This window comes from Pseudorasbora parva, chromosome 12 (genome assembly GCF_024679245.1).
Source record: "Pseudorasbora parva isolate DD20220531a chromosome 12, ASM2467924v1, whole genome shotgun sequence".
NCBI classification, from domain to species: Eukaryota; Metazoa; Chordata; class Actinopteri; order Cypriniformes; family Gobionidae; genus Pseudorasbora; species Pseudorasbora parva.
Window position 1 is genome coordinate 33,156,281 of NC_090183.1, and position 12,935 is coordinate 33,169,215.

At 35.5% G+C, this 12,935-nt stretch overlaps 1 protein-coding gene across 1 annotated transcript; it reads left to right on the forward strand.

The window, feature by feature from the left end:
* The first annotated feature begins 2,260 nt into the window (after positions 1–2,260).
* Positions 2,261–8,951, forward strand: rhcgl1 (Rh family, C glycoprotein, like 1). Its single transcript, XM_067458443.1, has 11 exons — positions 2,261–2,497; positions 2,596–2,788; positions 2,959–3,109; positions 3,193–3,340; positions 6,367–6,533; positions 6,627–6,764; positions 6,880–7,016; positions 7,189–7,313; positions 7,398–7,471; positions 7,886–7,965; positions 8,465–8,951. The coding sequence occupies exons 1-11, from the start codon at positions 2,311–2,313 to the stop codon at positions 8,484–8,486; spliced, it is 1,422 nt and encodes a 473-aa protein (XP_067314544.1). The 5' UTR covers positions 2,261–2,310; the 3' UTR covers positions 8,487–8,951.
* The last annotated feature ends 3,984 nt before the right edge of the window (positions 8,952–12,935 follow it).

Here is a 12,935-nt window from a genome sequence, read left to right on the forward strand (position 1 = left end):
CATTAATGACATACATTTATGTGTGTGTGTGTGTGTGTGTGTGTGTGTGTGTGTGTGTGTGTGTGTGTGTGTGTGTGTGTGTGTGTGTGTGTGTGTGTGTGTGTGTGTGTGTGTGTGTGTGTGTGTGTGTGTGTGTGTGTGTGTGTGAGAGAGAGAGAGAGAGAGAGAGAGAGAGAGAGAGAGAGAGAGAGAGAGAGAGAGAGAGAGAGAGAGAGAGAACACACTCTTAAAATCGGTTGTTGGTGAATTGCATAAGGACGAAGGAAATTTTCAGAATTATTTCAGAATTTCTTCTGAGCATTGGTTAAAGTATATGTAAATATATTGATGTAAGTAAATCTATGTGAACTTACTGTCCGTAGAAATGTGTTCTGTCGATCAGTGTAATTCAGTCGACATATGAGCTGTTGCCTACTGGTGATTCAACAGAAAACCCCACAGATGAATGAAACCGCTGGTGTCACATGTGCACATGTGTTAGCACATGTATCAGACTATAGGGTGTGCCTCACATGGGTGTCCATAACTTCAAGGATGGTTCTCTTACAAGTCTCACAAAGCCTCACCTTGACTGTTACTCAACAGCAACGATTTATGTCTTTAGTTAACCCTCTGATGTATGAATTATTAGGTAACAAAAGAAAGAGGATATATCAGAATTACTTAAAGACATAATCATGCATTTATTTATTTCCTGAAATACAGTTAGGTATTTTGAGAAAGTTACTAATCTGTCCACTTTTGTGGACTCCATACATGTATCATTAATATTAGCCAATAGCAATTTTCTGTAAAGCAATGAATATGCCTCAAGTAAATAATTAACCTCTAGCAGTTTTTATATAAATATATATAAAAAATGGTAATACCTATAATAAATTATTAACTTTCTCTGAGTAGAAAAAAATACAGGTTGATTCAGTATCTGAGATGGTTTTGCTTGTGCATCTCCTCACATATTGACATACATCTGCCTTTAGCTGATAAAACATTATATCAGGAATTGACATGCATGGTCTGTGCTCTTTTTGTAAACCTGCAGGGGAAACATTGTTTACAATCAGATAAGTCATTTAGTCAACCAGATAAGAGCTTAAAACCCCCTTTTGTAACAAATGCATTTTTTGTCACTAAAAATGTAAGCAGTGAATAACTGTGTTTCTACTGTATATCATGAGAACTGATAAGAAGGGGGGGGGGGGGAGAAGAAAAAAAACCCCTCAAAACTCCATATTATTGTTTTTAAAAATGAGTAGTCATTTCCTTTGAAGGGTTGTTTTTTTCAGGTGACATAAGAAAAGTCTAGTCACTCAAAGTGAGAAGTGATGGTGATGGATTGACACACTAGCATGTTGTTGTGGCAGCATTTGACAGTAACTAAATATTGCGCATACCACAATATAAATGTTGAACATACTGCACATGCTTGACGCAAAAGTGAGGTAAAAAACGTTGACAATAGGCTTTTTATCTGAGCAGCAACGGCAACAATAAGCATGTAAGTCACACACTTTAACAGCGCTTTTAACAATTATTTATACATTTTTAGTAAAATTAATACCCAAAAATTAACAATTAATACCGAAAAAAATATTCTACACAAAATATTAAATGTACTTATATATATATTGCATACTTTTATAATTTTCTAAACTGAACGTGTATGCAAATCTATGATATGTAGATTTAAGAGTTTGTATTATCTTGATAGTTAATTAGTTTTTTCATTTATATATATATATATATATATATATATATATATATATATATATATATATATATATATATATATATATATATATATATATATATATTGATATACCTGTTTAAAAAGCACAAACCTTATTTTCTGTTTTAAAATATCCTATTTGCATATAGATGGCTACTTTTAACGTAAGTGTTTATGTTTATTATTCCAATCAACAACTTAAAAAATATATATAAATTAAAAAACATTAATAAAATGATGGAAGAAAATATCTAAATTGAACTAATATTCTTGCTTGGGCTTAGTTAAGAGACCATATGACACTGAAATTATTTGCAATGTGTTTGCCTATTCAATTCACCTGAAACCATTTCACAGGAACACACATACTATTCTTCCTTTTCCTCAACTTTTTGACATTAGTATGTGTGTTTTATGTCTTTGTATGTCTTTGTAGGAGTGGTTACTTGGTGATGATACGACACACCTCCAGACCTCACTATAAAACCTTTATGACAAAAGGTGAGTCATATTTTTCCCATTGAAAGGAATTCCACTGTCGTCTCCAGAACCTCTCTTCTGGACAATCTGCCAGACTTAAAATGACCAAAAACACCAATGTTCGAATCAGTCTTCCAGCAGTCTGCTTTGTCTGGCAGATTGCAATGATCATCCTGTTTGGTGTGTTCGTTCGTTATGATGAGGAGTCTGACACCCATTGGATCGAACACAGAAGAAGAAAAAATATTTCCACAAATTTAGAGAATGACTTTTACTATAGATATCCAAGTAAGTAACATCACCAGAATGCTTTGCTGCAATTTGCTGCAACTTATCTCCTCATAATCGTGTACATATTGGCACACTAACATTCCTCGTTTCCTCAGGTTTTCAGGATGTGCATGTGATGATCTTTGTTGGTTTTGGATTTCTCATGACCTTTCTTAAGCGCTATAGTTTTGGTGGAGTTGGCTTCAATTTTCTCATCGCAGCTTTTGGAATTCAATGGGCTCTGCTGATGCAAGGCTGGTTCCATTACCTTGACAGTGCTGACTGGAAAATAAAAATTGGGATTGAGAAGTAATTGATTATCATAATCTATTGACATTATTGATATGTTCACCTTCATACAGTGATACATGACTGACATGCTTCCTAGACGTTTACATGTGATTCACTGTTCCATTTTTCAAGCAATGCTTAATATAGGCATTTTGAATCTGTAAGTTGAACTGTCATTTTTCAATCAGCCTCATCAATGCAGATTTCTGTGTGGCCGGCTGTCTCATTGCATATGGAGCTTGTCTCGGAAAGGTCAGTCCGGTGCAGCTGATGGTTCTTACTCTGTTCGGGGTCACCCTGTTTGCAGTTGAGGAGTATATCATTTTAGAACTCCTTCATGTAAGTTTGAAGTCCACCTATTTTCTCCCAATGAATAACATCAGAGCTGGAAATGATCGTTTTTGATGGCTTCATTCATATAGGTGAAAGATGCTGGTGGTTCCATGGTCATCCACACTTTTGGAGCATATTATGGATTGACCATATCTTGGATCTTATATCGACCAATGCTATCTCAAAGCAAACACTTACAAGGATCCGTATACCACTCTGATGTGTTTGCGATGATTGGTAAGTAGTGAAAGAACACCCTCCTCAGCCTTCCCCTGTTTTATTAATCAAGCTGGAAATAACAAATGCCACTTAGAAGAGCTGTTGATTTTTCGAAGGTATTTTACATTTTTACACAAGTACGTATAATTCAAAATAACCACTTTAGCAAATGGTGCCATTTTAGGTTTAATCATATTTTGCCATTTCAAAGCTTCTTAAAGGGGTCATGAACTGGAATTTTTAAATTATTATTATTATTTTATAATGTTTCCTGAGTGCTCAGTTAATATGATTTTGACATCAAAAAAATTCACAATTTAGAAATAAACGGATATTTTCTATCCTGATTTTAGCCCTATGATTTGAAAGATCTGTTTGAAGGGGCGTGCTGTGAGACGTCAGTGTAAGCACCCACTGCTGTGATTGCTGTATGAAATAAGTATTATATGTGGAACCCGCTCGAATACTTTTTCTACATTTTTACTATTACAGCTGTTAAAACGAAATCATGAAAAATGTTGATTATACCATTATATTTAGACATTATGAAAGGTTGCAGTGATGAGCATTGAGATGACAGAGAGTTTGTTGATCACGTTAATGCCGTGATCTCCTCATTACTACGTGGTTTCTGCCCTCCATGAACGATTTAACCACAAATAACAATACAAACATGATGTAAATACAGTAAGCGCTTCATTGCACAGCAGTGTAACTGCGTCATTGATTGCATAGCAGGAGTTTTGGCAGCTTCAGCGAGTGCTTTTATTTAAATAGCATATTGGTTTCATGCTACTGCAACCTGATCTCACAGATTTCCGTGAAATGAAAACGGACCCATAACTCAAAAATCTGTGGTAGTTTCAAGGAATCGCCGAAAATTCTGTGATGGGTCCGCGGAAGTGATGCCTATGTATGTCAATGACAGTCAGCATCCGTGATCCACACACGGATTCCCTGTTCCAACACCTTATATTCGTTAGTTTGATTCAGTCAGCATAATTTATTTACATTTATTTTCTTTTTATTTCACGTTTTGAACACATAACTGTATAACAGGCAGATACACAGATACTGCAGGCACAATTTATTCAGAAACTACAAATATTCCAAGTGTTCCGAGGCCAAACGATTGATTTCTGTGAAGAAAATCCCCAAAAGCGATCTGAACGTCGAGTCCATCCGCCAAAAATTAATAATACATTTCAAAAATTGCCGCCGGAAGAAACGTCAGGTCAGCTTTGACAGCATTGGCTGTCGTGTGTCTCGTGACCAATTGCGTCATTACTTCAGCTTTGATTGTAAAGTGCCTTTGGCTCTCGTGTGTCTCGTGACCGATCGTGTCATTCTAAACTTTTGTGTATCATTTGAATCAGAAATACTAACAAGTGCGACAGTGCGTGTGTGTTCTGTTCACAAAGGGGCGGGATCATCATTTCAACGACTAAAACATTAATATCAACTCTGTTCTTCACATGAAGATATCGAATGACTTCAGAAGACTTGGAATGCAACATGAGTTAATACTTCTATACTGTTTCTGGTCCGTTTTTGCAATAAATACCTGTGACTGTACATTTATTTGCCTGTTATGTGTTTTATATTGTTGACAGTGGGTAGGTTTAGGGTAGGAGTGGAGTTAGTTGCTCCGAAATATAAAAGTAGGCTATAAATATTCATAAAATCATGTCTACTTTTACAAATCCAAATAATTCAATGTGTGTTGGGAATCCGTGTGTGGACCACGGATGCTGCCTGTCATTGACTTACATAGGCATCACTTTCTCTGAACCCAACACGGAATTTTCGTCGATTCAGTGAAACTATCACAGATTTTAGAGTTAAGGGTCCGTGTTGATTTCACGGAATTCTGTAAGACCAGGTTGGCTACTAAGAGAAACAATGTGAAGTTTTTAAAGTCCATTGGAAGCTAATGTTACATTATTGGTGGTTGAAGATATTCCCTCCTTCTATATGTAAAATGATTTGAGTACCCAGAAAAGCACTATATAAAAGTAACAAATTATTATTATTATTATTATTATTATTATTATTATTATTATTATTATTATTATTATTTATCCTGTGTCAATCTTTTCTCATTCTTATGTTACTATTTACTAACGCACCAATGAGCTGCACCAAAGATGCAGTGATGTAGACATAGGCATCAATCTTCTTTCGCAGACATCATAATTCCATACTTTTCACATCCCGTCGTTTTCTGTCCTTGGTTTCATAAAATCTGTATTTGAAATATCAAGGTAGTTTTGAAACTCACAAAATATTTTTATAGTGTAAGATTCTCAGTTTATGACCCATGACCCCTCTTGATCATCAAAAAAATATATATTTTTTGATAATATCAATATTTAATCACCCTCGAGTTTTTCCAAAAACTAACTTTCATAGTATTTATTTTTACATACTATGGAAGTCAATGGGATCCATCAGCTGTTTGGTTACCCATATTCTTTAAAATATCTTCTTTTGTGTTTTATCCCTTACACTCAAAAAAATACTTGGATGTATCAAATTTAGCAATGTTTAAACTAACCCGATCACACATAAATGCGTATAAATAGTACGAGTGTGCAATGTCGTGGAATGTATACGCCAAAACTCATTTTGGTGTGCATATGATACGCTGTTTTTCGCGTGCATATGATACGCACTTTATTAAAGTGTACTATTTGATATGATAAACGCACATTCACATGTGTAAGTTACTGAAAAATAATAATAAAATCAAGAAAAAATTGAATTATGACTCAATCTGTTGCTTCAAAAGAAAACAAAATCTGATCACATTAGCTACATATGCAACATTTGAAAAACGACGAAATGTTAGTTTGTATCAAATTTCACCCTTTAGGCAATGAGGAGAAGTGCTGTGCTATTTATTGCTAACTTGGTGTTTTGGAAGAAAATCAAATCAAATAGGCTTATTAACCCAAAGGGGCCTTGGCTTGTCGTACCCAATTTTGTAGGCTATCAAAATGTTGGGAGTTGATCCTAATTTTCCTAATCCTCCATTTATTCAGGCACACTCTTTCTTTGGATGTTCTGGCCCAGTTTTAATTCTGCTATTGCAGATCATGGAGATGGGCAGCACAGAGCTGTTATAAATACATACCTCGCACTGGCTTCATCAGTTCTTACTACCTTTGCCATTTCAAGTCTCTTACAGAAACATGGAAAGCTCGACATGGTAACCAAATCTCTGCTGGCTGTCTATGAGATCTCAGCTGATCTTTATTTTTACATTCAAAGAATAACCCTTACATGTTTTGGACATTTTTAGGTACATATTCAGAATGCTACCTTGGCTGGTGGTGTTGCGATGGGAACAGCTTCAGAGTTCATGATTACACCTTACGGCTCTCTGATAGTGGGATTCTGTTCAGGAATTGTTTCCACACTTGGATATCGGTTTCTGACTGTGAGTTTTGTTGTGGATGGTTTTTAATGTTTCTATTTACTGTATAGTGCACATTTAATGTCTAAACTACAGGCACTCACGAAACATTATCTTTTATATATTTCTTTCTTATCAGCCTTTTATGGAAAAAACTCTGAAAATACAAGACACTTGTGGTGTACATAACCTGCATGCAATGCCTGGAGTTATAGGTGGTATTGTTGGAGCTATAACTGCTGCTTGCGCCAGTGAGTCAGTTTATGGAAAAGAAGGGTATGTTTGTATTAGTCAGACATTATCATAATAGTTTATTACATTCCCAAAGATTCAGGTTTTATTATTATTATTATTATTTTATACACATACTAAGAGTCACAGTTGGCTTCTGTTTGCCGCAGAAAAGAAAATGAAAGCAAAGTATCGCGTGACTCTCATTTCTGTTCAGGTTGATTAACACTTTCGACTTCAAGGATGCCGTTGCTGACAGGACAGTCAGCATTCAGGGCGGTTACCAGGCAGCAGGTCTCTGTGTAGCACTAGCATTTGGCCTTGCAGGTGGAGCTTTGGTTGGTGAGTGCAAATAAAGTTAAACTAATTGTTTTTAGACAATAATATGCAGTAAAGCTGACATTTGTATGCTGTTTAATCTTCCAGGTGGGATCCTAAAGCTACCAATCTGGGGAGACCCAGCAGACAACAACTGCTTTGATGACGATGTTTATTGGGAGGTAAGAAAAGTGTCTCTGTAGATCTTACCACATGATATCAAGTAAAACGGAACTGATTAATCGGAGGTCTGTCAAAGGAGTCCTGGGGAGAAATAAACCTGTTGGTGTTTATTTCAAACCGATCTCATGGCAATTTGTACGGATTTTACGAGGTGGCTAATTCGTACGAATTTGTACAACCTCATTTGTATGAACAGGTTTGTATGAAAAACGTATGAACATATTTGATGAATTGGTCAATTCGCATTATTTCATGCAAATGACCTAATCTAAAACCCCGCCCCCTAATCCTACCCATTACTGTAGGCAAATCATGCAAATGTATACGAGTGAGGTCGCACAAATTCATACAAATTAGCCACTACGTACAAACACATATGAATTGGTCATGTGATAACGTGGATTTATTCGTAGGTTCCTGAGGATGAGGATGAGGATGAGGATATTGCGTCTAGACACCCAAACATGAACCACACAAGCAGCATGGCAGATACGTGAGTATGCATGCTATATCAAGTTTTAAATCCATTCATGAATCCCTCCTCGCAGTGGGATGGCAACCTTTAGTTATATTTCAGTAATAAAGGTGAAAAAATACAAGTAAAACTAGCTTACTCTAACATGGTACAATACAATTATGTGGATAAATGTCCAGTGTGGAATTACTATTAAAGGGATGGATCACCCAAAAATGTAAATCACCCCATGACTTACTCACACTCAAGCCATCCGGGGCGACATTATGTGACATTCTTCTTTTAGGCGAATACAGTCGGAGTTATATTAAAAAATGTATATTAAAAAAAGACTACTTTTATTAAATTATAAAAGTAGTCCATATGGCTCCGGGCAGTTAATGAAGTCTTTCTGAAGCAAATCGATTGGTTTTTGTAAGAAGAATATCCATATTTAACACGCTACAAAGTCTTACATTTTGTTTAAAAAATGTTGTATGTAAATACTTTTTTAAATGTAAATCTCCTGTGTAAACAGATATCAACGGAGTAATGTGTAGGGGGAAAAAACAGCCACTCCACTTCCTGATGACTTCAACTCTGAATGATTATGGAATAGGAATAATGAAGAATTTACTGACTGATTAGATAAGCTATGGAATTGTTTAAGTCTGTCATGTGCTGTGGGTTGTACTATGTCTTTACCCTAAAGCATCTCGTCTGCAGCTCCTGACTAACCAGTGTCGCCACTGCTGCTTCCACAAAAAAGCTAACCCAAACAGTGCGTTTATTTCCTTTTTGAATTCTTTACATTCTTACTCCAACGATGTGAGACTTTGAATGATCTTTGTTTGTATAATGTCTCTTTCTATGCTGGTTCAATTTTGATGGAGCTTTCTTTTTGTATTGTTAATAATCGTTACATAATTAATCTGTTCAGTGTAAAGAACAAGAACAAGATTGATTATCTCCATGACTAGGTAACTACCCATGTTATTTAACACTGTGATAAAACCTACCTAATAAAGTCAACTATTTTTTAACATATATCGATTTCACAGTTTTGTTAAGTTTTGTTGTTTTTTTATACTATTGAATGCTAAAGGATGTTGATGCTGTAACACGTGATTGACTTTGACAGGCGAATTTGCATACTTGCCCGAGGCCTCTATTTGAAGGAAGTCATTGTGGGCAAAAGAAACTTGCTACTGTTTGGAATGTTGAGAGCTACTAATCTATCAACACTCTGTGGGAAAAAGTCCAATTTATTAAAATAATAAGAGGCCATTCCCATCAGACAGCATGAGATCTCTGTAGATGTATCTTGGAGTCATTCTTTGCAATTCCTGTCACTAAAATTGTTCCCTACCAACATGGATATTCTCTTTTGTCTCCCCTTCATTCTTTCTCAGCCGCAAACCATTCAAACTTTGGGAGCTAGATGAGTATTTGTCACTCCAGAGAAATTAATGTTTATGACATTTCTTTGTTTATGAAAGTTGTCATGGGTAAAGTTATGGTTAGGATAGGAGTTAGGGATGCTGTAAAAACAAACAAAAATCATTGCATATGCATAAAACTGAGAAAAGAGAACAGGCTCTACACACAGAAAAATAGTGTGTCAAAATTGTACCTTTAGCTTGTCGCTGGGCAGTACCCTTAAAAGGACATATTTGTACCTGTTTTACTCATAAAAGGTGCATATTAGTACCTTTGAGTACAAATGTGTACCTTAAGGTACTAGTATGAACCTTTTTGTGGTAAAACTGGTACAACATTGGTTCTTTTAAGGGTACTGCCCCAGCGACAAGCTGTTGTACCCCTAAAGGTACAATTTTGACACCCTATTTTTCTGTGTGTATGAACCAGATCAGCTACACAGCTGGTGTTTTTTGCCCTAACTGACCAAAACTATTTGCAAAAAGCAAGCACTTAAATAGTGTGGGAGGAGGCAACAAGATAGTAATTTTACCTGGAGACCTGGAAATGTACAAGTGTTAAATGAACACTGAAAATAAAATGCATGGGATTTAACAGCACACAGACAACAGATACTCATTATCTACAGAAGGCTATACAGTTTGTCTTACTGCAAGAGTTGCTTACACGTAGTCAGAAATGAAGTGGCTGACTGATTGTTGGTGAACTCTACTGATCAAAGGATTTGAGGGTTATAATTACCCCTCTTTAGACAACCTTGTGAAAATGCAAATAAATTGCTATAATTTGGTTCCTGTGTTTTAACATCAGAGGTGCAGGTCTTCAAAGTGAAACCTGCTCCTTATCTTGATCAGTCCAACATTGTGGAATTACAAATGAAGGAGAAAAAAAAAAACATGTTCTGTGCAAAATCTGTGAATCATCCTCAACTTTGAATGTAGCCTATTCCGAAGGAGACTTTAGCCATTAATATGTTTACAAGCAATTGTCAAAAGCAAGGCCCAAGGCCCAAAAACTCAGACTTCAGAGAGGCCCATTCTCAAGTTGTGGATCAAGATTTTCATATTCTGTGTTTTTTTGGCAATATGTGATGGATCTACATTATGCAATGGTTTCTTACTATTGCCTAAGATGCATAAAGCTTGCATATTTTATTTATTGTAATTGCCTTTAAGTCTAGTTATATCAGATTTTTGATAAATGATTTCTAATTGTACATGTGCAATTGATATATGTAATTGGTTTGAGTAGAGCTCAAATTAAACTAATTAATTCAAACAAATTAACTTTTATGAGTATTTAGAACTTTCTTTTTCTTTTGAATTCACAAACACATTTTAAGTAATCTGAACTTTCATTTTTTGAGTTTTATGAACTTGTTTCTTTTAATTTAAACAAACTTACATTTAACTGAAGCTAGGCTGGGAGTGATATTTCTAAAAAAATAAATAATATTAATAAAATAAAATAAAAAACATTTTGTTTTTTCTTCAGTTATACAACAGTGAAAGAAACAGTCCCACTTTATATTAAGTGGCTTTAACTATACTATGTACTAACATTTAAATTAATAATTTGATATAATGCACTTATTGTGGATATACTTATTGTGTATATATGTTTTTAAAAAATAATCTTGTAATTACAACGGCAATAAATGTATGTCATTATATATATATATATATATATATATATATATATATATTTGATATGTGTTTGATATGTGTATATAAACAAAGGAGATTTGATTTTTGATATTTATATAGTGCTTTTTACAAGTCCAATATTGTTTTAAGACAGCTTCACAGTGTTATCAAGAAGATAATGCAACAGAATTTGTTTTGGCTGTACAGTTGCTTTGGAGAAAACGGTTATCCAGCTAATTTCAATTATCATAGTGTCAATGCGAGCAGATCGGTAATATAGTTGAAATTTAGTGTCCCCAACTGAGAAAGCCAAAAGCCAAAGGCAACAGTGGCAAGGAAACCAAACTCCTTCAGGGCCAGAATGGAGGGGAAAAAAAACCTTTGGAGAAACCAGGCTCTGTTGGGGTGCCAGTTCTCTTCTGGCCAAAGAACAAACAGTGTATGATTTTAATTCTGCCAACATTGCAGGTCTTAAGTCATATTAGGTAAATAGATATTCGTAAGATTATTCGACAGATTGGAGTCATCATGCCAGAGACAGGTTTATTGGGGATGCCGTGTCAAAGCAGCATTTACAGGGGGGAGTTTAATTGACATGCTCTCTGCAGACCCTTCAGGGTTGCGTTGGTCATGTCCAGGCGCAGGTCCACCATCTGGTCTGGATACGGCCCGGATCCGGCTGACTACAGTAAACCTCGGGATAAATAGAGTGACTACATTAGCGTAGATGCATTTCTTCTTAAGATGTAACGAATGCATCAGGTGTTATGGGAAGTGTTCCCGGTTCCTTGTTAATGCAGCCTAACAATCATTTTACTGATTTGAATAATAGAAATTGATATGTTCTATATTTATGCCATAGTAAAGAGATGCGTTAATAATTACACCATTGACCGTGTCCTTACCTTTATACCCATCCTTAAACCTACTCATACAACCAGGTCCATACAACATCACCAACACAATATATATTTGTGTTCAACAAGAGCAGTTAATTTATTTGGTTGGTATTATATGCCCATCTGTTACATTGTGTTAAACTAGCTGAAATTTCAGAGAAGATCACTGCCGGCAAGTCAACCCTTCACAAGCATAACTGCAGAGATCATAGCCTCTCCCATGATGGCGTCATACTATTGTGCATATAGTTTCATAGCTATAGTTGTTGTTCATCATTTTGCGTGAGACTGTCTGCTATTAGGAACAAATGAGTAATAGTGTAAACCAGGCATTATTTGTTTAAGGCAGATGTGTTCTGGTAGTGCAGGTATATCCAGTCATGGAAAGTTACTGGAAACTACGCCGGTCCTCATGTGGCTGAGTAAGGTGATCATCATGGAGTTCAGAATGTACAGACTTATAGTAACAAATTGGATTTGTCAGAACAATATGTTTTGTGCATCAGACCACCCTAAAAATAAACCGTGTATCAATATTAATGGAATATGAAGCATGTTTTATTACCAAGGTTGAAGAGGGACTCCTATTTTTAAATAATGAGTAAGTACTAGCAAAATTGAACCCCTGAAAAACAATTAAATTTACACCAGAGAATTTAATAAGCTTGAAAAAATATATAAATTATGAAAACAAAACATGTTGAGAGTGCAATTGGGACTGAAATATCACCTTGTAATGGATGAGAGGGTGCTTCATTAGGATAAATAATTAACATTCATTTAAATTATTTCAGGGGAAACAAATGGGATGATCATTTTTGATCATTAGGTAAACTTGAAATGACGATATAAAGAGCAGTCCCTTTTTAAAGTGCCTCTTTTGTTCCGGACCTACACATGCTAGTCGCAATGAGACCTGATTGAGTTCCCTAGTTTTAACTGCTGAGAGTAAAGAGGATTACATGAACAAAAGCCTCTGTGGATGGTTGAGGAGGATATCCTGAAGCCAACGGGTTTTGTTTAC